Source organism: Crocodylus siamensis, chromosome 4, assembly GCF_052110815.1.
Source record: "Crocodylus siamensis isolate JL-2025a chromosome 4, ASM5211081v1, whole genome shotgun sequence".
Taxonomy (NCBI): Eukaryota; Metazoa; Chordata; order Crocodylia; family Crocodylidae; genus Crocodylus; species Crocodylus siamensis.
In genome coordinates this window covers 189,846,068-189,873,386 of record NC_143398.1, presented here as the reverse complement: position 1 = coordinate 189,873,386, position 27,319 = coordinate 189,846,068, and the positions used below count along the sequence as shown (strand labels likewise).

The following is a 27,319-nucleotide window of genomic DNA, read 5'->3' as shown; positions in this document are numbered from 1 at the left end:
TTTTGTCACCCCAAGGGATAAAAGAATTGTGGCTGAGAGGAGGAACACAGCCTTGCCCACACACAGAACCTGCCCTTTCTTCTCAGAGGTCAAGGAAGGATGGCAAAAAGGTGTGAGGGGGTCTTAATAACCAAGAGATTTCTGCTTTCTGGTGTGACTGTGACCTCTTTCATATTAAGGAAGCCTGAGACCTAACGTACAGCATGTAATTGGTGTATTATTTTGAAGGACTACTTTGTACACGGTACATAGAGCTGAAAAACATGGAAATCAGAAATGGCTTCAGAAACACTCATGTACCCGTGAGGCAAATGCTCAGCATAGAATCAGCTGAAGGAAATGACCAGAGAAAAGTCATGCATGAGTTACTAAGAATTCTTCAAGTGAAGCTGGCTCAGAAAAAAGGACCAATGAAAAGGCCCATGCAGTGCCCAAAGTATTTTTTTTGCCTCTCAGTGATCTCTATGTCAGCGCAGCTCAATTTATGACTATATTTTTTCCTAAACCACCTGCTGTGAAAGCTGAACCTGAGATTTAAAAGTCAAACTGATTTCATTTCTTTTAACATACAAGCATCAGTAATAAAGATCCTATAGGCCAAGGTTGCTTCAAATTATTCCCTCAATGACACCTGTATTGAGGGTATCAATTAGCTCCTGTTTTTAATTATTATGTCCATCTGAGAACTGTATTTGAACATCCTGAATGGCTAACAAAGGATTTTTGGGGGGAGGACAAGGGGGAATATATATCATCTCTATCTATCTGTCTATACTTACATATATATTTCATAAAAGGATACTTGTATCTCTTTCATCAATCCTGGATCTATCTCCTTAGAATATATGAGATGCTACTACTGAAGGGATGATTGGGTAAGGATCAATGGAACAAAACATGAGTTTCATTTTGAGAGGCTCCTGCAAGTAAGGAAGGCTATAGAAGCACACCTTAATCCAATTACTATTCTGTCCCCTAATTCTCAATCACAAACCCAAGTGTGAAAGGCTGGTTTGATAGTGGAAGTCCATGGATAGCATGAAGCAGCATTTCAAAAGGTCTTTTACTTATTTTTTAAGACTCCCAGCCTGGTGTTTCATGCATTTAGTATTTGGTTGAACACTTCATACAAAAAGATTGGGAGCAAATATGAATGGCAAAAATGTCAAATTTTTTTGATTGGTAACAAAGAAATGGAAAGGTTAGCTAAAGTACATGATAGAGAGGAAAAAATAGATTAGAGACTATTTTGGCTATAATTTTTTTCCTTCAATCCTTCTGACAGCCTGAAGGTTTTACAGCCCAGCACTGCAACTAACTTTATTTTCAATTCTGATTACTCAAAGAAATTTTTTTCTGAGTCACTTGTGTGCAGGCCAGCCAGTGAGTGACACATGTTTACAAACTTTTTTCCAGGTAACACCTGTGTTTATAAAATACATTTCCTCAGAGTATTAACAAAGGAGACTGAAGAAAGAACAGCTGGATTGGGGGTTAGTGAAAGAAAGAAGACAAAACTGAGAGAGAATGCAAACATGTATAAACCAATTTGCATGCAATCTCCTAGGTCATTCTAAACCAGCGCAGATGGGAATGAAAAACTGCAATATGGCCTTCACCATAGTAAGGCTTAGGTAACTTACATGAAATCAAGCACCAGAATCAAACCATACCAGGAAGAATGGGTTAGGAGAGTCCGCTGACAATATCTGGCTTCTGCATAAGTCCAAGACTGTGGATGTAGTGAAAACTAAGCTGGCGAGATCAGGGGAAAAACTAATTCTGTTATATTAGGACATCATTCTCAGGATTGAGTCAGTTTGAATGCATATAAGCTTCTCATGAATTGCACTGTGTTTCTGAGCAGAGAAGCAATGAAGGAAATTCAGGCTGCTGTGAAGAGAAATGTCATAATGTGTCCCAATTCAACAGCCAACTGATGGAGACAGAATGGAATAACGCATTGAGCATCTGTCAGCACAAGTGTGCTGGATGTCAAGCTGAGCAAACTACAACCTCATGAGCATAAGATGGTAGTCAGAACAAACAGACTGCAATACCCAGGGTAAGGCAACGAAGTGGAAGGGATTTTGGTTACCATAATCAGTGAATGAGAGGAACTTGCTTCCATGAGGGTGGTGACAATTGTTTTATGTTGCATTGCTCTGGGGCTCATACCCTGCAACTTCCCTTCACAAACTTTCATTATTGTACTCCCCAAGTACCTGTCCTTGAATTTCCTTTGATTTCCCACAATGCTATGTAATATCAGGTAATATTAATAATTTTGCTACTTTTGTGGCCGGTATTAAGAACAGAACAGAAAATGCATTTTTTGGGGCAAACTATGGGGTGATCCTTTTCCTAGGTGTATAGGAAAGGAGCTGCACTCTTTGTGGGAAGAATCTAATACAATTCTCTAGCCTGTGTTCATACATCTGTTTCCCCTGTGTGCCGCATCATAAATTGGTGGTGATAATAGGGCTCACAGAGTCCACAACTTTACCTTTAATATCTATTTAGTTCTTTTGTCAAATCTGTCTTGCAGCTGTTCAGGAGGTACATTTTTAGTACGGGGGATGCAGTTGAGATATTCCATGTAATAAAGGCAATATGTTTAATTTCTTATGTATTAACTGAAAAGTTATCCCTTTGCATTCAATTAATGATCAGCTATGTTTATGAGTTTTCAACTTTACATATAAACAGACAACAATAAAACTATATAAGATGTTACAAAAGCAAAAAGCATGCCAGATTCTACATAACAGAACAAAATGCTCCACATTTAGCATTCACAGTGATGAAAAGTGTGTGGAATAGGATGGGAAACCTTAGATGTTTCATATTTCCTGGAAATGTTTAAGGTTTAGAGGGGACAAATTTTATGACAAAAATTCAATCTTTACTATTAAAGGTCAAAGGAAAGAAATGTGCAACATTAGACCATATCAAACAAATCCACACACCTAGAGCTACAGAGTTGGATATCTGGCATAACAGAGCATTGCTTAGCCCCAGGATCATCAGAACCTGAAACAGACTTATACCTGAAGAATTTTGGGCAGTGAAAATTATTATGCATCCTTCCCCTTCTCCCTGGCTGGCTAGAGTATAGCTATACTGGCTCTGGTACCCAAGGCACTGCACTCAGCTAGTCTGAGTATCATTATGTGCCGTATAGACATGCTTACGGTTTTCCAGGACCGCAGTGTCCTTTAGTTGACATTTTCATTGATCTATTTCAGTTTGTTTTCCAAAACAAGGCAATTGTTGGCTTTCTGAAAAGCACCTTCTGAACAGTCAGTTCTCAGTGCCCTTTGAAAGTTTTCTTATGGTCTCGATCCAATAACTAGAGTTTCTCTCCAGAGAGCTGGTACCCTCCCTGTATATTTCAGTATCCTTAAATGATATGGAACCTAAAGTGCAGCTTCCTCTTCATTTTCCTTTCCCTTCTATAAACATGGAGATACTAACATTTTCCTGTATCATGAAGGTGCTGAAATTTATCAGCATTCCCAAATCCCCTTTTTACCCTTGGATAAAAAGGGCTGCAAAAGGGGATGCTTTATTACTGGGAACATACATTTACAATGTAGATGTTACTTATATGTTATTGTCTTATGCCACAGAAATCAATGTAATTTGTAAAATAAAATAATGTCTATTTTGTATTACCGGTCATTTAGCATGTTGCGAATATAGGAAACAAGGGAAGCTGTGGGGAAGAGAAAGAACAAGGTCTGGAAAGAGGCAATTTACCAAGAATAAAAATGGATAAAAAAGGTTCAATGTGAAATCTGGAAGTCAATGGCTATATTTCCATTAGCTTCCATAATATTAGAATTTCATCTACTGCTCTTTAAAACCGTATTCACTTTCATAACAATACTTTAAACTGAATGGCTAACATCCTTTGGCCTGGCCAAAGCCTTTTAAATCACTGAAATGCAGTAGGGGAAAAAAATCTGCAGTGCCAGATATGTCTAAAATCAGTAACAGCCCATGCTGAAGCAATCTGCAGAGGAAGATGTTTAGCATATATTCCGCTTGACAAAATGGTAATGGTTTATCAGTTTAAATATTACAGACTAATAAACATGTCCCTCTCTGGCTACTACATTTTTCAGTGTTTAGATGCAGCCTAGGTTTATGTTACTTGATTTAAGAATGTTTTTTATTTAATCCTTTCCAATCTTAGTTACATAGGAGAACACTTTCATTATTAAATGAAATTGTAAAGGAAATACCCTTGTGAAGGGGTGCTCTTGATATATAACATATATAGCTTTGAAGCACAGATAATGTAAGAGAGGGAGATTAAAAGCCACTGGAGGGTTTTATTTTTTATCAACCTGAAATGTATTTTACAATTATGTAATGCTGTCAAAAATGGGTAATGCTTGTCATAACAGCACTGTGCAAAATAGTGCATTGCAATTCTGTGTTGACATAATTAGGAAATGTACTGCCACTGATTATATAACGGCACATTTAGTTTACACCTATTATATTTAGAGTAAGATAATTTAGTGCTAACTCTGACACTCATGGGTACATGTTAACATGCCAGACTACAGGTGCTAAGAGTCATCTTGTATAAAAGGTGAATACTGCTTCTGAAAACACTTTTTAAACATATTTTCCACATATGTTGTCATACATGCATTTATTACAAATACACAGTGGTTTCTTTTTTTTCTTTTTTTATGTGCATTGGGGAAACCTTATATGTTTCCTGTGTGCACCCCTTTAATTAAAGTGTATGACTGTGGGGAAATCTATTAAATCAATTCTCACTTAGGAGCAAATTAAAAAAATGAAATCAAATGAAAATGATTTGCCAGTGATTAGTAAAAATCCTTGTTCTTTTGAGAAATTCTATTTTATTTTCATTGCTATGTCTATTGCCAATATCTATTGATCTATTGATATTTTACAGAAGTAATACATTCTTCCCACTAGTGATCTCAATGTTGAATTCTCATAAGCACATATATTTCTTGAAGAATTATGAGGGGATTGGGCACACTGAATTGCTGAAATGACACATGGAAATGTCACTTTTTTCCACTGGGCAAAAAATAATGGATCCAGTATATCAACTGGTAGAAAGTAAAGTCAACAAATGCTGATTTCTGCCAGCTGAGGATGTGCCACCAACTGTTTGCTTGCAGTTTTGGCTATGGTTAAAAGTATTAAGCTAAGCAAAACTCACGGGTGTAGTTACATCTTATAATTAGCACATGATAACTCTAAGGAATGTTAGGCAGTGTTAAAGTTAGTACCTGCTGTAAGCAGCCACACATTAAGGCTGGGGACAGACGTTACACATAAACTGGTTTAAGTGATCAGAAACTGGTTTAAACCTGTAACAGAACAGATTTTCAGTGCACACACAACAGTTTCAAAATGGCTGAAATGGATTCAGGATAAACCTGGCTGAATGTAGTATCAGACTTAACTGATTTGGCTGAAATCGATTTATGCAGTGTATGTCTCTGGCCCCTTCCTGGTTTAAGTTAAACCAGAGTCCCCCGGCATCCCGGCATGCTGTCTGGGATGCTCCCTCTGGGTGTTTCTTGCCATCCTGGGAGCAGGCAGGAACAGGGAGCCTGCCTGCTTGCCACTTTCCAGGCTGAGCCCAGCTTCTGGAGCAGGACAGGAGCTTCCCTGTAGTGAATGGGAAGCTGGAAAGCAGTAGGGGGAGGGGTGAGCCCAGAATAGGAGTAGTGGGGTATCGCCTGAATGGCGATGGGGCAGGAATTCTTACTCTTTGGGACTCTCCGGGCTGCTGTCTGTCACTCTGAATGCTCTGGAGAATAAAGCATCCACATAGGGAAGCTGGAAGAGGTGTCTCCTGGGATGCTGTATTGGCCCTATGTTGCAGTCTAAAGTTTCTGCCACACAATCTGGCTAAGATGAGCAAGAAATAATCCTCTCCCAGAAAATGATGATCTCTGAGATGCCCAGAGGGTACTTAGCTCATCTTTTCCAGCTTTAACATGTGGATACTCCCATTTTAAGAGCCCTTAAGAAGTGCTAACTATAACCACTGTACCCTCAGCCTCTCTCCCCAGTTGAATCAAATACTGCAAGGGTAGGGACAAACGTAACACTTAAAATGGTTTAGATCTGGTTTAAACCTGATGTGGAGATGCAGGTCGGGGACACAAGAACTCTGATCCTCTTCAAAGGGAGGATGTTTTAGAAGATCAGCAGCTGGCACCATGAATAAAAGAGTGTTAAACCTGGAGCAGTTTTGCTGAATTTGAATTGTTCTCTGCTCATTCACACATAACCAGCTGCTGTCCTGTTGAAACCTTCCTCTTCTGAAAGGGCGCGAAGCATTTGTGTGTTCATACGTACACATGCCTCTTACACTGGTTTAAATCTGCCTGGAATGCTTCAAAAGTGAACATGGAAAATCAAGTACTATTTTGAAACTTTCCACTGTAAACTGATTCAGTGTTATATGTGGACACCAAATGTTCTGTGGGTTTGGCTGGTCCTTCAAGCATCCCACTCTGTGCTGCTCCTTCCTCTTCCCCCACGACACACTGCTATAGCTGGCTGCTCTGGTATGCCGCCAGAACTCTAATGTTCCCCTTTTCTCCTTTTGTTGGCACTTTTTATCCATGAGCTCCCTTGAACTGCTTGCTCAATAAAATCTATCTTTTAAACAACCAGCTCTGCCCTAACTCCCTACTCAGTCTCAGCTCCTTACAAATCCCACCAGGTCCCGGGAACCCAAAACACGTATTCAAGCCTACAACGTAGCAGTTGCCCTAAATAATTTTACAAATAATATCAAGATAATGGCACACTTCAAATATTTTATGTTACCATACTATTAAATATCTTGAGTAGACATGTACTACTGCTCTGGCTGTGTCATGTAATAATGATAAAAGAGTAAAGATATTAAAATAAAAATATAATATTAATAATGAAATATTCAACTGGAAACCCCCCAAAATAACATTCTACAATTTTGAAATGTCTCACAGACAGAACGTTCCAAGTTTCTACCAGGTTTAATCCCAATATCCTTAGTAGGACAGTGGAGTTGCTAGTGGCATCCTTTCAGCATACAGTATTCTTAAAATGGATCTGATAAGCCCTAAAAATGTGTTATGGCTAACGGCAATGTCAATTAACATAATTCAACTTAATTTAGCATTATGTGTTGTCAAGACGTCGTGCTTCACTATTATAAGACCACGGGAACACAGAAATATTGGGCTGGAAAGAGCTTTCTGTGACATCAATTCCAGTCCTCTGTATTCTGAGGTAACCATTTGAGTCATCCCTAAAATTGCCACTAGAAGCCTGACAAGGATCCCCGCAGCAGAGAGGATCTACTTCCTCTCCTCCCTGGACACAGTTCCCAGTACAGCGAAAAGCAGCACAGCCAGGAGCTGCAGCTGGGGTAATGGAGCAGCTCTGCCATGCCAGATCCTCTCCCCAGTTTGTAGGCTTGGTTCTAGGTGGGGGCCAGGCTGGGGCCAGGCAGCAGAGGGGCTCCTCTCCACAATCCTGCCCAGTCACATTTCCTGGTGTGGTAAAAAAGTGGTGCAGCCAGGAAGTTCTCGCTGCCGCTGGGGGAATGAAACCTCTCTATCACACAGATCTCCCAATCTCCCCCCTCTGCCGCCCAGCCCCCACCAAGACCCGAGCCCGTAAGCTGGTGGGGGATCCATTTGGCAGAGAGATTCTGTTTCCTCCCTCCCTCCCACTCCCCCCACCCCTGCCAAAGTTCCCAGTTTGTCAAAAAGTGGTGTAGCTCCTGGCTGCAGGTGGGGAAATGGAGCCTCTCCACCACGTGGAGCTGGTCTGGCCCCCACCAAGACCCGGGCCCACAAGCTGGGCAGGGGTCTGGATGGCAGAGGGGGTCCTTTTCCACCACTGATGGGGTTGGGGAGAGGGCCCTGCTGGCCAACCAGGGGTGGCTGTGTGGGCTCAGCGTTCTCCTGAAGCCTCCCGGGAGGTGTGCAGGACTGCCCCGGCCTGCTGGCCTCAGTCACTGCAGGCAGGCTCCGAGCCCCGCGCTGGACAGCACACGTGTTCTGTTCAGTCCCGACCTAACCTAGAGCACTCTGAGTAAAGCGCTATACTTAGAGTGCTTCCACCACAGGCTTCGTGAATGTCTGTACTTAGCCTAAATGATATGACACAAAAGCAGAAACCCCAAGAACATCTTACAATATGGCATAGAGAAAACAGAGATGACAGGGGAACTGCCAAATGCCACCGCACTACAATTACAGATACATCATACGCTCAGAGGATCCCAGGGGTAGGACTGTGATACAGAGGAAGGCAAACTTTGCCAGTCTGACACCCGGCAAAAAAATTCTCTATCACCCCAAATCTGATGACTGGTATTATCCTGCGCAGAAGAGCAAGACCTTTAAACAGAACCTCTGAGTTTCCTAAGTGCCAGCACTAGCATCAGCGCACCCCACTCAAAACTCCTCAGCTTTAGCTGTGATCACTGTTGTAATGCTTCAGGAGAAGGCAAGAAACCCTTCCCAAAGCTAGAAGCATTTGTGAAGGGACAAAACACTCCTTTTTGGTTCTCAGAAGAGCTCTGAAGCATGAGAGGGCCAGACCTACTGTACTTCAAGACACTTACCTCTATGCCCTAACCTAGGGATTGCAAATATTATGTATGTTTGTTGAACCAAGAACTCTTCAGATCCCTGCATCCCATGCAGAATTCAAATATAATAAAGGGCTTAGTCCATCTGTCTGCCTGTCCATAATGCTCTTGGAGCACTCTGATTGGTTACTGAAACAACCAATCAGAGTGCTCCAAGAGTGTTATGGACAGGAGGCTGCAGTGCGATGGATCGCCACCATGACAGCAGGGATGGAGGGGATGGAGTGGGGCAGTGAGATCAGCGCTCCACCCCCCGGCCCTGTTCACTGGAGGTGGCAGAGAGCTGCCATGACAGCAGCGATGGAGCAGGGGAGGCGGCGGAGAGGATGGCAGGGAAAACTCCCCCACCCCGCTCCTGGGAGGCGGCAGTGGCATGGGTGGGGGGGAAGGTTAGGGTTATCGAGCTTCCCCCTCCCTGTCATTCTTGATGGGCAATTTGCTAGTACTAAGAAGAAGAATCCCTAGAGGACACCTCACTAGCTAGCCACAATTCTTAAGTCTACAAATAGGTAAGATGAAATTTAAGGGAGATAAATTGTATCCCTTCGTTCTAAGCATAGATTTTTTTTAGAGCCATATCTAAGAAAATCAGCTGGGCTTTGGTCTCAAGTACTTATTTTTTGGGCACAGAAGGAGAAGCCATGCTGCCAGAAATACATACCTCCTCCAGGGGTAAAAGCCTGAATATAGCGTGTGTATTTGTGTGTGTGCATACGTACATACATGTATAACTTTATAAACTCTTGCTATAAGATAAATTAAGGTCTATTACATTGGGAAACTGTGGAACAAGAAATCAGCCACAGACTGGATTGTGTTAACTGTGGTCCAAACCAAAACTACCTGGATTAGCTTTTCTAAAACGTATGGCCTTTCATGGGTTAACCACTTTGTTTTTCTCTTTCCTATGCACCTTGCCTCTCTCAGCAGCGCCTCCTCCTTTTTCCTCCCCCTTCCCTACCCTTTGTATTCTAATCACTACTTTCTATTTAGCAGCTCTGCTTCCTGCAGTCCCTTCACAGCGTCTGATGAAGTAAGCCCTCTGCTTACGAAAGCTTATGCTATACATCAATGATTTAGCCTATAAGGTCCAAATCCACCCAGCCTTCTGCTTATAAATTACAGCCCATTGCTTAAAACAATGCCATGTATGCATGATCATAAAACATAAAATTGAACACGAAAATAGAATACCACCGAGTTATGTGCAACACCCTCCTTGATTCCAATGGTATATTACTATAAAATTAAGATATTAATATTGCATAATATTTATATTTGTTTTCTGCAATTCTACTACAGATTATTTTGTCCCCTCTTTCTTGGAGAGGAATCAGATTGTAAATTTGCTCTATACACAAAAGGGAAACAATTAAATGCCTTGTTGTGACAAATGACATGCACTAGGTTTAAATTTGTCTGTGACAGGTATACATGTGGACGTGAGAAGGACACTTTTTCTACTGATAGATTCTTTTTCTGTTTCCAGCTGAAATTAACATGGAGTCCTGCTTATTAAAGGAATAAACAGCTGTTGATTAATGGGGAGGGTGAGGTTTTAGAAGTGTGACCTGGATAAGAGGTAGTGGAGATACACTGGTAATTAACTGCCTCTGTGTCATTTATTTTTATATAAAATAACTTTTGATTTGAGAGCTGTAAATCCTTCCACCAGGGCAGAGCCTAGATACTGCATGTGGCCATGTCTTACTGTGCCTCATGAAAATTCCCCTCTTGCACAGAAATCCTGTAACCCTTGTATGCCATGCTGCAGCTTGTACATTTTTATGAGCCTCTCAAAACAAAGGTTTAGATAACAAATACTGGGGCATAACCTTAACTACAGCAATACAAATAGCACAACTAGAAAACAAAGCAAACATTTATTTGAGCAGTCCTCCTGTATTTGCTATCTCTGAACATCCTTCAGCGGACACTGTCAGATTTATAAAAGAATCTCTGGTTTAAAGCCAAACCTACAAAAAATTTTACAAGCCAAAAGATATAAGGGAATCTTAATTTAACCCTTCAAGTCCAATTTTTAAGTCTAAGCAGGGAAAGTTTACTTTTCTGCAAATTCCACAACCTTTTAAACTAATTTACCCTCTTGAGCAGAGAGACATAGATTGATACTGAGCATGTATACAAGGGAAAAAGGAATTGGCAAATAGTAAAAACCTCTAATTTGCTTAACAGCAAGGATTTCTGCATTTCAAATAAGCAGAAATGTATATAAAAGATGCATGCTGCATTTATGAAGTGGAACATAAATGGAGAAATTTGCAGGAATGCTTACTTGAGTTCAGGACCAGCTCTTCTGTACAAAAACCTCATCTGTATTGCAAATACAATTTCTGTGTTTATCCATAACCACTAACATAGCATAATGTTACAGATGGCTGGTTACATGATATTATAGGAAAAAACAACTGGAATACAGTACTATGAGGGAAGCAGAAAAACTGTGAGCCAGAGTTTGTAGCTAGCTTTATGAATCTTGCACAGCTCTAATGTAAACCCCAGAGGGAAAAATACTTGTATTGCAAAATTTCCCCCCCAGAAATCTTGAGGAAGTTTGACACCTTAATTCATTTCCAGGACTTAAATATTTCAGGCAAGCTAGTGACACTATAATAGCCTGGTCCAGCCTTTTATTTATTACGCTCCTCATGCCAATATTCGTGCTACAAACTGGTGCTTGCATTTGCTGTTTATTTATTTCCTACAGATCAAATTATTAGAGTAGACATATTGTGTTTTCAGGCTACGTGCTTGTGGACAAACCAAACAGCTTTCATTTTAATGTTTATTCACCACATAACTGAATTCGTTCATTATGGAAATGAGGCATAAACCAACTCCATGTAACTTATGATCCAAATTCATTAATCAGAAATTAAGGACAGAGCTTTAAAGGCACAGCCTACTGAAAATTGCTACTTTCCTTGAGCTACAGAAATCTAGGGAAAGAGATCCAGTTAGATTCATAGATGTTAGGGCGGAAGGGACCTCAGTAGATCATTGAGTCTGATACTCTGCCCCGGGCAGGAAAGAGCACTGTGGTCAGAAGACCATAGCTAGGTGCTTGTCCAGTCTCCTCTTGAAGACCCCCAAGGTAGGGGAGAGCACCACCTCCTTTGGAAACCCATTCCAGATTCTGGCAACCCTTACCATGAAGAAGTTCTTTCTAATATCCAACCTAAATCTGCTCTCCATCAATTTGTGGTCATTGTTCCTAGTTGCTCCAGGGGGTGCCCTAGTAAATACAGCATCTCCTATTCCCTGCTGCCCTTCCCTGATGAATTAATAGGCAGCCACATGATCACCTCTTAGCCTTCTCTTGCGAAGGCTGAAGAGATCTAGGTCCCTCAGACTCTCCACGTAGGGCTTTGCCCGTAGGCTTATGACCATACAAATGGTCTTCCTCTGAACCCTCTCTAGATTCTCTGCATCCCTCTTGAAGTATGCCACCCAAAATTGGACGCAGTACTCCACCTGCAGCCTGACCAGTGCTACATCACCTCCCTGGACCTGTTCATCATGCATCTGCTAATGCATGATAAAGTGCAGTTAGCCTTGTTGATCACTTCATCACAGTGATGACTCATGTTCATCTTGGAGTCAACTATGACTCCAAGATCCCTTCCCGCTACTGTGCTACTGAGAAGGTCATCCCCCAGCCTGTGTTGGTGGTTCTTTTTGCTCAGGTGGAGCACTTTGCACTTGCCTTTGTTGAACTGCATCCTATTTCATTCTGCCCATTTTTCCAACCTGTCCAGATCTGCCTGGGTCTGTTCTCTACCTTCCAGCGTGTTAACTTTGCCCCATAATTTGGTAGCATCTGTGAACTTGGACAGGGTGCTCTTATCTAATGATCACAAATTAATTTAAGTTTTGATACTAATATATTTAAGTTCTGTGAACATTACAATAGGTAACACTGGGTGCATCTACATGTACCCCTATGGTGCCATTGTCACTGTACCTTTAGAAAGTTCTAAATGATGGTGCAGTAACAACAGTGCCTAAAGGAAGTACTAAATGATGGCGCAGTAACAGCCCGTATACAGCCATGCCGGCAGTGCACACTTTATTTTTAGCCGCTATGTTACCATAGCTACGTGCTATAACGAAGGAGTACATTCCTATGGTGACATAGCTGTGACATCACACTTTGTGCCTGCCGATACTACATCACCACAGTGCATTACTACAGCAACGTAGAGTCATGTGTAGATGCTCCCACTAAGTAATAAATATGTACCATAACTTTCATTAAAAATGCATTATATTTAAGTTATTTATAAAACCAGGGCTAGCCTATTAAGACTGATCAATTAAATGAGCAACATTTTTCTCTCCCTGTGGTTTGTTTTAGGATCTCCATGAGTCTTTCTTCATCTTATGGTCCTCTCAAGAAAATAATGCTGGGGCTAAATGTTATAATATAATACGTGATATGGTCACAAGTAGAGTGCCATATCTACCTCTTAGCACAGAACCTAGGTGAAACTGTTACGAAATCATAAAGTTATAGAAAATCAGGGTTGAAAGGGAACTCAGGGTGTCATTTAGTTCAATCCCCTGCTCAGAGCAGGACTATCCCCAACTATATCCCACCCAAAGCTTTGTCTATTCAGCTCTTAAAAACATCTAAGAATGGAGAGTCCACAACCTCTCTGGGTAACCTTTTCCAGTGCTTTACTACCCTCCTGGTAAGAAAGTTATTTCTCATATCTAACCTAAACTTCCTTTGCTGCAACTTGAGACCATTCATCCTTGTTTTGTCATCTGCCACCACTGAGAACAGTCTACCTCCATCCCCTTTGGAACCACCCTTCAGGGAGTTGAAGGCTGCTATTAAATCCCCTTTCAGTCTTCTCTTCTCTAAACCAAAAAAGCCCAGTTCCCTTGGCCTCTCTTCATAAATCATGTGTCCCAGCTCCCTAGCCATTTTCACTGCCCTCCACTGGACTCTCTCCAATTTGTCTACATTCTTTTTATAGTAGGGGAGCCAAAACTGGACACAGTACTTCAGATGTGGCCTGACCAGTGCCAAGTAGAGGGGAGAAATCACTTCTCTCGATCTGCTGGCAATGGTCTGACTAATGCAATCCAGTATACTGTTAGCCTTCTTTGCAACAGGGGCACACTCCTGGCTCATATTCATTTTATTGTCCATTGCAACCCCCAGGTCATTTTCTGCAAAGCTATTGCTTAGTCTGTTGGTGCCCAGCCTGTATCAGTGCATGGAATTGTTCAGTCCTAAGTGTAGGGCTTTGCACTTGTCCATATTGAACCTCATAAGATTTTTGCTCCATTCCTCTTATTTGTTGAAGTCTCTGAATCCTAACCCTACCCTCCAGTGTATCTACCATACCTCCCAGCTTGCAAACTTGTTAAGGGTGCACTCCATCCCATCTTCCAGGTTATTGATGAAGATATTGTACAAAACCAGCCCCAGGAGTGACCGCTGCAGCGTTCCACTTGATACAGCTGCCAACGAGACATCGAACCATTGATTACTATCCTTTGAGCCTGATGATCCAGTCAGTTTTCTATCCACCTTCCAGTCCATTCACCCACCCTGTATTTCCTTCACTTGATTATGAGAATATTGTGGGAGACTGCATCAACAGCCTTGCTAAAGTCAAGGTACAGGGTCTGGTACTCTAAAATTTCAAAATTTAGAAGGCAATAAAAAACATCCAAAATTTTTATTAAAAAACCCTCAAGATTTTTTAAAGAGAAGCTAAAAGTGTAGGGGACCAGACTTATGATTTATGCATGACTGGGGCTTTTGAATACTCAGCTAGAAAAAAAACCAAACAAAAAACCCAAACCTTCCTGTGATTTTTTAAAGCAATCCTAAAGCATCCTATAGCAGGAATTGATTTCTTAAGTTCCATAGGATAATGATCTACAGAACGGTTATATCCTATTAAATTCAAAAGGATTTTTCCAGGTAAGTTTTAGCTTGATGTCTGAAGCCCCAAACTTTACTTTCTACTGAAGTTTCAAGCCAGGAGATGGGATGTTCTCTCTGCAAAGTCTGTCTTTCCATTCATCTATTCAGGACCTGATCTGTAGGCTTAGTTCCATCAGGTATAGCTAACATCAAATAAACAGATTACTTTATGTGTGGCAGATGGGAATTCTTATTGGGGAACAGTACCAAAATACCAGCCCTCCCTGCTAAGAGTCTCAGACACCTTAATTTATGGAGATATCAAAATGGTAACAGATTAAAAACAAATGTTTGGTAAACAACAGTCAAACTTAATAGATTCGTTGAGCTCAAGGCCAGAAGGAACTATTAAATCATCTAGCCCAGGGATTATCAACCAGGAGTACGAATTGTACATCTAGCCCTGGATTATCAACCAGGAGTACCCCGGGGGTACTTGGGAAGGCCCTGGGGGGTACATGCAGGCAGGCGGGGACAGAGTGCTGCCACCCAGCACCCCATGCTGCTGCCTCCCAGAAGCAGAGCCAGGGGGGATGACAGACCCCCAGCACCCTGCGCTGCCGCCACTTCGCAACCAGCCACATCCCCACCCCCACCCTCCGGTCCTGCCCCTCGGGGTACACATTAAAAAGGTTGAAAACCCCTGATCTTGCCTGACCTTCTGCATATCATAGGCCCTCAAATTTAAATGAATTATCCACAACTGGAACACAGTAACTGGTATTTAGCTCAAAAATATTTTTCAGAAAGCCATTCATTTTGGCTTTGGAAACATCAAGAGATGAGAACCCATTATTTCTTCTGGTATTTTTTTGCAGTGGTTAATCATTCTCACTTAAAAAATTGAGCCTGATTTCTAATTTGAATTTGTTCATCATGAACTTCTAGTAATTGAATCTTGTTATACCTTTTTCTAACTAGATGAAAGAGCTGATATTTTTTTTCTTGAATGTATTTTCACACTATAAACAAGTCAGCTTTTAAGGACCTGCTTCCCCATTCTGTAGATACGGCTGGTATTTCTTGTTCCTAGATGTGCAGTTTTGCATTTGGTTTAAATGGGCCCAACCTTCCAAGTGATCTAGATCAGTCTGCACGGTAGCCCTGTCTCCATTATTTTCCACTTCACTGGTCTTTCTGTCATATGCAAATTTTACCAGTGATAATTTTATATCTACTAACAAATCGCTGATTAAAATGCTGAATAATTTTTGGGCCTTGTGCCAATCCTTGGGAACAATCATTTAGTGCCAATTCCCAACAAGCATTACTTTTTGAGATCTGGCAGTTACCCAGTTCTTCATCTATTTTACATGTTTTATCTATATTATACAATGCTATTTTTTAACTAGTACGTCATGTGGTACTACATGAAATGTTTTTGATGTGAAGTTAAACATCAAAGCTACCTAAGGTATTAGAATTAATTATTGGATTTTATTCTTTGAAACAAATTTGTGTATGAATAAGAGAGGAAGGTTGGTGTAATGGTTAATTAAGGTGCTGGTACTGTAACTCTGCAGAACTGGATTTAGTTCCCAGCTGTGCCAGACTCTTCCTGTGTTAGGCAGTTCACTAATATCTCTTCTACATTGCCTCCATGCCAAGTCTGGTAGAATTGCTGAGAAACCTTCATACCTCGTACATACCAAATCCCAGAAATGAAGCAAGGTTGCTGCTTCAGAGTTGTGCTGAGTGGGTGCCCAGAGCCACTCTTATGCTCTTTCTGAGGCATGCTTTTTGGCATATGCTGAGAGACACTTTTCACTGCCTAACTTCTGTGAGCTGATATGTAGGAATAGGATGTACTTCTTGGTGGTGGTTTCAGGCCTGGCACAGAGATAGTAGTGTAAACTTCAGGCTCTCTGCTTCACCCCCAATTTGTAGGATTGAGATAATTATACTTCGGTTTTCTGTTTTATCTATTTAGATGTTAAACTATTTGGCCCACGGACTTTCTGTTACTATGCATATGTACAGTATCATTAATATGGGGCGCTGCTCTCAACTGTGGTCTAAAGTGGTCTATAGTTTTATTTTAATACAAATAAATAATAATATAAATAATCCCAATAAGATAGAATGATTCTGCATTTAGCTATCACCCTCAGTTTTATTTGTCTGCTTTAAGACAAATAACTCAAGACTGTGTCACCAAAAATCCTTTCCTCCTAGATCAAATTTATGATCTAGCCTTTGAGCTTGTCTTTCCAGCATATTTGTTGGTGACCCTTTCTGCACTTGCTATCTATTAGTATGTAGTCTACCATAAGGGAAATACATTTTCTATTGATTCTTCTTGCAACATGCTCAAGCTATTGCCACTTTAGCATCTGCTCAGTCTTCAAGATACTCTTCTCTTTGGTTTGCTGTCTTATTCATTTGCTTGTTCTTCTGTCTTGCTGTGTGATAACAAAGATTATATCTATTCACAAATCAGCTCCAGCTGCACAGGCAGCTCCTTCTCTATCTTTCTTGGGTAACCATATTTCATGGATGGTTGTACCTAGCTGTCAAAATCCTTCATTATAGAGTATTTGTTGTTCATGATGCTTCCCAGATTCCTAAAAGATTTCCATCTTGCTCTATCTTATTTTTCTGCCTTGGAAAATCCTATGTCAGAATCACTTATCTGAAGCAGATGAAACAGATTCAAAGCATTTCTTCATCCTCTTTTTAGTCTTTAGAATTGAGTCGTGAGTACAGTTCTTGAGTTTACATTCTCAAGGTTCAGATTATCTCTAACTATCTATATGTCAGAATGATCAGATACTTCCAAAAATATTCAGTTGTATGTGGCAAAGTATTTATAAATCTCCCAAAGCCTAAAGGTGACTGACTGGTTTCCTCAAGTTAAAGGTTTAATTTATAAGAAACTATGTGGCTGCAGAGAGTCAACATTAGGCTGCAAAAGTTGCAAAACATTTTTTCATGATTCTGTGAAGAAACATGATCTATTTTAAAAGGAATCTCACCCTTGGGAATCTAAGTGTCCTTCATTAAACATTATCAAGTTGTTATTTTTAAAGGAATATTAGGTTTGTGGTATCTTGTATGGAAAATGTAACTAGTTAAGTATGAGGAAAGAGTGTGTGGGTGTGTCAAAAACTTGCTGAATAGCATTCAACCAGCTAGGCAACTATCCCAATACTGTATCTTATTTTCCTTTTTACAGTTAGATGATGGAAAACCAGCAAAAATAGCTAAATAGTGCATTTGTTTAGTGTATTACAATTTATGACTCAGACAGAGCTTGTGTAATTGAAATCTGTAAAAATCTGCATATACAAAAGATGCAATTTTCCTAACATTATTTTCCAATATAGCAAATAAGAAAAGATTTCACTTTCTGTGTAATGGATGCACAATGTTCTACTTTATGCGTCTACTTGCTAATTCCATAAAGAAGAATGGAAAACCTAGTTCAAAAAGGAATGGCAATGGCTATGTTATACCAGAGCTAAGCTCTAGAGCTTTCTGCCTTGGAAAATCCTTTGCAATTCTTTAGGATTTTAGGAAATAAGTGACATGGTTACAATTTAATTTCAAGGGACAGTGTCAAGTAGTTTAGTCTCAAAGTGTGATTTACTTAAAACTATTGAAATCTGTAGAGGAATATCCTTCAAATACATAATAGCTTACCCTGTGAAATTAAAATGTAACTAATAATCATACCTTACCTATATACATTCAATGACATTTTTGCTCTGCTACCATGACACATTTGAAAGCCCTTCAGTTCAAAGTTTCAATGAAAACCCTTTATTAAAATCAGTGGACTTAGATCAAGCCCATGAAAAATAATGAACATTATTCTCCTTTATATAAGTTCTTATATTATGTACTTCACTGTATTATCTGAACACTTTTCAATGATGCTTTAGGCTAGGGACAGACATTACACATAAACCAGTTTAAGTGATCAGAAACTGATTTAACCTGTAACAGAATAAATGGCTGAAACTGGTTTAAGATAAACCTGGTTGAATGTAGTATCAGACTTACCTGATTTGGTTCAAATAGGTTTATGCAATGTCTGTCTCTGACCCCTTCCTGGTTCAAGTTAAACCAGAGTCCCACAGCATCCCAGATGTTTTGCAGCCCTGGGTTGGGCTGGGCTGGACTAGGCTGCGCTCACCACTCCACAGAACAGGCTGGCCCTACCCCTCTCCTCCCTAGCCAGAGCTCTGGGAGAGACTGAAGGCACAGCAGGGTCTGCCTTGCTTCCCCCTGCCCCTCCCCACCCCGCTTGCTGTTCAAGCAGGGATTCCCCACTCCCTCCCTCCCATCTCCCACAGCATGGACCCCAGCCCCATGGACCTTAAGCATGCTGTATGGTAGCTAATGTTGAAAGATGCCTGTGTGTCTCCAATTTCACTGGGACAGGACAAAGTCAGGCAGAACAGTGTCCACTTAGGGCTTTTTGGAGCTAATCAACAGGTCAACTGGTAATGTCCCTATGTTCCTTCCTTGGAAAAAGTTGTTTAAGATGAGCTTGACCTAATGAGAGAGGCTTTTGTTTTGTTGATGGTCTGATAAACCCTGTGGTTTTATCAGCCCCCTGCTGGTTTGTAGCCCTGTAAGTTTTGCAGATATTATGAAGAAGCAGGGAGAGGGCGATTGAAAAACTCAGTATCATTAACAGATGCATGCACTGTACACGACCCCTTGGCCTCAGAGTGCTAGCTGGGGCCTGGGGTCTGGCAACACTCCTGTCCCTTGAGCAGCAAGTGGGGAAAAACCTGGGACTGTGCAGGCAGGGTTGGGGTTTACACCCCTCCCTAATCAGAGTGTTCTGCCAGGGCCTGGATACACCCTGTCCCCACCCCTCAGCTCAGCGCTATGGAAAGAAAGGGAAGGCTACGCCCCCTGGCTTCTAGCCTAAGCAACTGCAGGCATGTGCTTGCATTTCTGGAATGAAAAGGGAATGTCTATCCACCTCAAATTGGTTCAATTAAGGCTCAGGGTTTTTTGAATGTCTGTCCCTAGCCCCCAGAACAGGACTGTCTATATATTTGGTTAATTCTCCTATCTTCTCAGGCATAGAAATGTGAGCATTGGAATACCTTGTTTTGGCAGGGTTTTAGGATTTTTTTTTGGATTAAAAAAGACATGTTGAAATGTATCCTAATTCATAAAGGCCAGGTTAAAGATGTAATTTACATCTGTACTCCAAATGTAAGGGAGTGTAAGGATCTGTAGTTCATTGGGGAGTTCAACTTTGACAAAATGCTAGAATTTGAAATTTATAAAAAATGTGAAAATGTCTTGATGCAAATCTAAATGAATACATTACTGTCTTTTAAAAAATGAGAGATGTACAAACATAAGGATGGGTGGGGTGAGTGGGGCATAAGACCTGGACACTGCCTAAAGGGCCCGGAATGGAATAGTGGGCCTTCCTTTCCCTTCCTCAATTCCTCCGCCTTTTAAAACCTTCTGGATTTACAGCCCAGGAACATGTGTGAGTGAAGGATATCCTAGGAAATGCAGTTCTGTCAAGCAGCAGCATGAGGCAGTGCGGGAGAAGCAGCTGGAGTTCAATGCTGCTGAAACCACAGTTCTGTAAAGAAGGAAAGGGAGCAGGGGGCAGAGAGACTTTCCAGGAATAGTCTTCTCCAGGTATACCTCCGTGCATGTGTGCATACACACATATGCACACACACAGACGCAGAGTTTAACATGGCTAAGGATGGTCCAGTAAACTCAGACATTTGGATGATGATGGAGGATGCACACCTGTGCAGGTAATGAAATTCATGCCTGCTTGCAAGCTCATGAACACTCAGTCCCTCTATTTGCATACAATTGTTCTGTTTAAGACAATACATCCTGCCATTAATTTATATTTTTCTGACATTTTTCATGGCTATTTCTTAGAGAAAAGCTTATTTGTTTAAAATGTGATTTTTTTTAAAAAAAGAGAGAGGAAAATATGGTCAATCCCCAGAAAGCTTCATAGTAAAGTGATTTTTTTAGATTTGAAAACAGAAAGAAACAGAAGTGTTATAATAAAGATCATTGTGGTTTCAAAGAAGAAAAAGAGATGGGATATGCAGTATTAGCAGCTTAATACAAAAAACTCTGATATTTTAAGAACTTACTGTGGTAATCCTTTATAACTAGTGCAATATGCTGGAGACTGGTGTGAGTGTATGGACACATCCCTTAGTTACCAGTTCCTCTGCAAGCAAAATTTAGCAGTGATGGTAGATCAATATAACTAATACAGGAAATTATTCCCTTGCTTTTCCTTGCTCAGCTTCTTTCCATCTCCTTTCCCCCCACCATCTGTATAAAAACATTTTAGCTAATTCAGTGTTTTAAATAGTGAGCATGAAATGCTCACTTTCTCAGATACAGATATTAGACATTACGGAGGGGGTTCATCTTTTGAAACTCCTGGATTCATTCAGTTGAAATTATTATTTCAGTGATATTTTAAGTGATATTTTTTCTACAAAGATCACTACAGTTCCACTTCAGAGGTCGGATTAAGATAGTAAAATAATATCCACTATACCAGGTAGCACATGTAGTAGTCCTCAAAAAAGCAATATATATAATCAATGGCACTGCACTTTACAAACATATGAACTACATGAATCTTATGGTCTTGCAGATTTTTCTAACTCTGAGGCGTGAATTTCCACTGAATCTCAGTTTTGTCTTGGTTTATTCCATCCTGACTAAAAAATTGCTAAGGGCATCAGATATTTTTCTCAATTATTCCTTTATCCTAACATTTTCTACAGGGGTTGCTTCATAAACATTGTGTGAAACTGGCGGCATATGGGTTGTTCTGCATAAACTTGCCAAATTTCTAACTACACGCTTAGCAAAACACAGTTACCATATATAGAAATCAGAAATGAAACAAAAATTGTTTGAGGTGCATGAAAGAGGCCACATCCTCAGGTGAAGTAAACTGGCACAACTCCATTTTAGTAAATGAAATTACACCAGCTGGGGATTTAGCCTGAGGCATATAGACTGCAAAGCCATCTTCTAGAACCCTAAGTCTATTTTAGCTTGGATCACAGTAAAGAGCACCAAGGATTAACTTCAGTAACTAAAATATCTACAATTTAGAAATCAGAGCTTCTGCACTGCTTCCAGAAGTTTAGACAAGACTTTGGTACATGATATGGAAGAACTGGACCTATGTGGGAAGACTGTCTTGATAGGAAAGCAAAAGACTTTTTTCCCTGGAGTTTACGCTTCTTCAGAAATCCCAGTCACTTCCACTTTCTGCAACATCCACTCTGCTATTCTTTCAGCCTTATCTTCAGACTTCTTGATGCTTATGGAATCTTCTTCATCATACATTTCTTTTTTTATGCCTGGACTCTTTCCCCAAAGAACTTATCTTCTGCTTCCCAACCAACCTCCAGGGTCTGAGACAGAAGTTTCATAAATTGGTTTAACCTAAATCAGTTCAGTCTGACACTGCATTCAACTAGGTTTATCTTAAACCAGCTTCAGCCATTTTGAAACTGGTTTATGTGCACTGAACTATTCTTTAACAGGTTTAAACCAGTTTCTGATCACTTAAGCTGGTTTATGTGTGTAACCCAGGTAGTACGTAGATGAGGCACCTCCTCTCCAATTGAAGGGACTTAGCAAGTGCTAGTGCGTTTTGGGAGGGGTAGCTGCTCCCCTCTCATCCCCTATACAGTTGAGTTGAGACCAGTTGGAACTTAACCATATACGGGGTTAATAGGGAAACAAACAGGGTTAGAGTACAACATATTTGTGGGGAGGACAATGGACCCTGGGGGATAACAGTGCTCCCCCATATGGGCAGCTGGGAGGGGGGAAACCAGGGGAGCAGAGGGGGGTAAATAGGGTTTAGGTAAACATACACATGTAACAGAGGCAAATCAACAACAAGCTTGACATGCAGGGTTCATAAAATATGAGGAGTAGACCCCACAAAATTTGAGGCACAGGCATCCTGGTGGGGCAGGGTAAAAGAGGGGAAGGGAACCCCCTTCCCCAGTGGGAATTCCCTCCTCCCAGCAACTCACCCCCTCTGATGCCTTGGCTGAGGATCAAATGCGGGTTTCCCAAGTAGCAGGCAAGAAATCTACCACTGAGCTATCAATGCCTGGGGTGCTGCCTGCAGCTCCAGGGCTTAGTCCTTCCAGGATCCTCTGCTTGTTGTCTGCACACCAAGCTAGCTGCCCAGCCTCATGCCAGGGATAGGAAAAACAAGCCCAAGCTGTCTCCCACAGCTTGGGGCTTTGGTGCCTCCTGGTCGGCTCTCTCCCATTCTGGAGAGCCTCTGCCTTCTGCCCAGATGTTGGGGGTCTGGGCCGCCTAGTGCGGGCTCAGGACCCTCTGTGTACTGACCTACACACTGGTGTTGGCCATGTGCCAGGGAAGGGAGGATGGTGGTTGCATTGCAACCTTGCCACTGCCCCCGCGGGATTCCCCAAGTGCTGCTCTGTGCACTGAGACGAGCTGCCCTCTGCAGCTCCGGCTGGAGTCTCAGCTGGGAACAACTCACACACCGCCCTGCATGCCGAGCCACCGCTCATGGCTTCAAGGCTGGAGTCCTCACAGGGGATCCCCTGCACGCCGCTCTGTGTGCCAAGCTGGACACCGGCTTCTGGGCTCTTCTGGGGCAACTGCCCCACCCCGCTGGTCAGCTCATACCAGCTCTTCTTGAAGTCCCTTCTTCTGGGTCCTATGACGGACTTGCTTCTTGCCAATGCTGGGCGTGCTGCCCTTTTATCCTTTGGAGGCCCCACCCCCTGATTTCAAATGGAGAGCGGTGTTTAGTTTTCACCCAGGTCCAGCTCTTCACCTTGCCTTTGTATAGGGGCAGGGCAAGCCTTCTTCCGCCATCCCCCGATTGGTGGGGAGAGGGAAGTCCCCACTAATTACCCTGTCCCTGGCAAGCCAGCTCACGGGGGGAGGGGGTTCGCCAGCAAGCCCATCCCATGTGTAACATCTGTTCCTAGCCCAGGTCTCCAGTCTGCAACAGCTCTTTGATACTACTGATTCTTTTCTCAAGACTACTACATTGCTTCTGTCTCCCCAGGAGGACGGATGTTGGAAATCATCATAGCTTTTTTAGCTAACATCTGGTCATTTTCTTCTCCGTCCATTCTACTTCTTGTTCTAAGGTATACCTTCTGTGCTCTTCTTTCTCCAAACACACTTTCCATTATAGGGTCTGCTCCCTTGCTATTAGTCTTATTTCCTCTTTCCTGCTAATCCTCATCCACTCTTTCCTCCAGCTCTTTCCCTTATTGTTACAGTTGAGTTAGTTTTTACTATGTACTATTTTTCTTCAGACAGCAGGTGTTGTGGGTCACTGCCATCCTAAAGCTAAATTACCAGATGGTAACAGACTAGGATAGGTTAGCACAGCATTTAAAAAGAAGCTGCAGGCTTCAATTTTGACTTAGAGACTCCACTATCTTTTCAGTTCTCAAGCAAGGAAGATCAATGATTTAACACAGCAATATTGCTTGTCCTGATTTCTAATTTAAAATAAATCATTTTAGCTCTGATCTACTGTGTCTCATGCCTGCCACAAGATACAATCTCAGCCCCACCCCCATTCCCACCTCTTCAGAAAACTTCTGGTTGCCACACAGGAACAAGCTCAAAAAAATAAAAATAATTTTGGAGACATCTGAGGTGTTTTTCTTTTATCAGGCCTTCTTTTTGCTTTGCCCTTGGAAGAGCTGCTGGGAAATGGGGAAGATATGGGGGGTATTATATTTCTCCTTCCTGTTCAAATAAGCCCGCTCTCTTCACCTTGTATACAGATAATGACTGCCTTAAAGCCGTTTGGGTTCTACTGTTATTCCCCCACCTATGCTCCTTTAGCTCACTGAGCCACAGTTTGTCTATAAATATTTTTAATCTTCATATGTTATTTTTAAAATAGGATTAGAATAAACATTTAGTAAATGTGCAGTACGCAATCCAGGTAGACCAGTCACACATAATACATTAAAGAATGTGTAATGTATTCATTTGACCAGTTGGATTAATTAATGAACAGTAAGCACCTTTTAATGGATATGCCAAAATTCTTATTAAGAGGAACTGTAAAACATGCCAAAAGATAAACTACACTGTGCAGCATGTTGACAATGTAAACCTGGTGATCAGCATTTTGTAGCTGAAGAGTACTCCCCTGTAAAGTTCTATTTTCACAATACAAAAACATCACAAGCCTAAGCACTTATACACTGCTTGCTACAGTTTTAACAATAACACCCCAAATGCTCCTAGCCACAGTTCTGAACTCAAGCTGTGAATATTTGCACAAAAAACTACTCATAAATAAATCCTCCCAGGAAGAATTCTTGAAAAAGAAAGATGTTCCCCCAGAACAAAATTCAATAAAACCTATGTAACATTTACATTTTTAAAACTGAAAATGCTATATGAGGTTCTACAGCCATTATATGTTACTGCACTTCCTAAATTAAAGCCATTTATCAGTTTAAAAAAATCTATTATAAATACCTTATTAACATTATAGTTGAGCACAGACAGGTTACAGTATCTCTTACAATAAAGTCTCATGAATCTGTAGCTATTTTATTCTGTTTTAGAGCTGTGCAGAATTACTGGCTTTCACTTGATCATACACAGGTGTTCACCCAAAAACTTGCAAAATTTGGAGGAGTATGAAGGCTGTAAAAATGTCTATCAATGCATGTTGATTTGGCAAGCATTTTGTAATGCTTATGATCAGCACTATCAAAACAGATATTTACTTCCAAGACCATTTATATACTAGCTGAAAACAGGAAAGGGAAATTTGCCTAAAAGAAAGAGAGTTTCAATTTATTTTGCCATAGCAAGTTATGAAAAAGAATTAAAGATGAGCACAGGACTGCTTATGTTGTTTGGAAACAGAGGAGAACAATGATTTTTCACATATTTGGCCAACGGTGATTCTTAGATAACAGGAATCTTACCTGCATAATCTGTTCTTGCGTAATGCCCATCTTCAGATTTTGTAGTTGTCGTTGTGTTATCTGTATTAAAAGAAATACATAGTGCTTCTTTGGTATTTTTGTTAGTTTGTAAAACAGACCCCAATTCTGCAAGTCATACTGCACAGGCAAGTATAGCTCTACACTCATGCAGACATTTAGTGACTTCAAAAGGGCTTCATGTGGGTGCTGAGATCTGGCTGAAAAATGAAAATTGCAGGATTGGGGGCTTTGGAGTCCTTGACAGCATGTGAAATAAAAATAAAATCTTCCATTAAAGGAGTTTTTCTATCAATGTAGCAAAAATACAGCTAAACATAGTTAAAAACATTACAGTTAAAAATACAGTTACATACAACATAATGAATAGGGATTTTTCCATTGTTTTAAATAAGCAAGACATTTTAATAATCTGATCTAAAAAAGGGTAACAGGAAGGGTTGTTGACCTCAAAGAAACAGAAATATTGGAACATAACTAGAATGTGTTTAATATGCAGGTATAGTAGGTCTCCGTAAGTAGATGTGCTTAGGATTTATAGGTCAGAAGCATAGGGAAAAAAAGCTATTAAGATCTGAGCCTCAATGGACATTTTATTTACAGAAACTGTTTAAAAGCAAATTTTCCCCATTTTTATGTTCAGTATAAAATAGATTTTTTAAAAATCAACTCCAGGGTTATACTGGCACACACATGATATAATGCCTTGTCCATCCAAATCTGAATGCAGCCAGGTGAATCAGAAATTCAAGCTGAAACCCAGTGAAGTCTTTCCTGAAAGTAAATGTGCTTTGATTCCATGATTTCCATATTAAGAACAAAATCATTACAGTGGCATTATGAAAAACCACTGCGAATTATACAAGAAATAATATGTTCATGCAAGTACTAATGTAGGGGTTGGGGCAGAACGTCTAGTAAGGCTACCTTCTGTTGCTTCACAGTAGGTTCTTTCTTCAAGATTACAACTAGTGATCTTGTGGGTATGACAGTAGGATGCATGTGTGCGCCTGCGTGCTTGGATGTGCATATGGGGATAGGGAGGGGGTTGCAGATGTTGCCTGAAACCATTCTCATACTCTTCCATTGATAGCTACACTCAAGAGAACTTACAACTCAAGATCTGGCCCAGTATTTTAAAACCTGTAATTACCTTGAAATCCCAGTCTATCAGCCTCATTCTGTAGTGTAAATTAGAAGAGTCTATTGGAATGGCATGAATGTCTAATAAAAAGCCAGCCCCAATTTTTTATTTCTGCACAAAAACTGAAAACATTCTTTGAAATGAATTTTGCTATGAGCATTACCTTGACATCGACCCAAAGACATGACTTCAATTTTCTCCTGTTTCTGGCATGACGCTTCTTTGATTTGACATGCATTATCGTAAGATTTCCCATCGGAAGCACAAAGAGGATTGAAGTTGGTTTGAGAACAGTCAATGTTGCACACACACCTGCAAAGACAAAATATGTCTAATATAAGAAAGCTTTCTCATGACATCACAAACAAAGCTCAAAAATAAAAAGGCACTATACAAATTGACAGAATGAAACTGGAAATTCTGGCAAAGGGCCATTTGTCTTTTTGTATTTGAATAAAATGCCAGGGAAAAAGGAAAGAGAAGAAAGAAAGGAAAAGGAGAATAATTTAATACCAAATTAAAAGTATCTGTTACTGCAGTTTCTCTAAAATCTGTAACACTTGGGTAGATTT

The 27,319-nt window shown here is 40.8% G+C and overlaps 1 protein-coding gene across 1 annotated transcript in view; it reads right to left on the bottom strand.

Annotated features, from left to right (window-relative positions):
- TMEFF2 (transmembrane protein with EGF like and two follistatin like domains 2) overlaps positions 1-27,319 on the bottom strand; it is a 221,549-nt gene that overhangs the window by 33,184 nt on the left and 161,046 nt on the right. Inside the window, exons 6-7 of the mRNA XM_090045214.1 lie at positions 26,911-27,059; positions 25,586-25,645 (exon numbers count right to left, since the gene is read on the bottom strand). Coding sequence (XP_089901340.1) covers positions 25,586-25,645; positions 26,911-27,059 — 209 coding nt within the window. The remainder of the gene's footprint in view (positions 1-25,585; positions 25,646-26,910; positions 27,060-27,319) is intronic.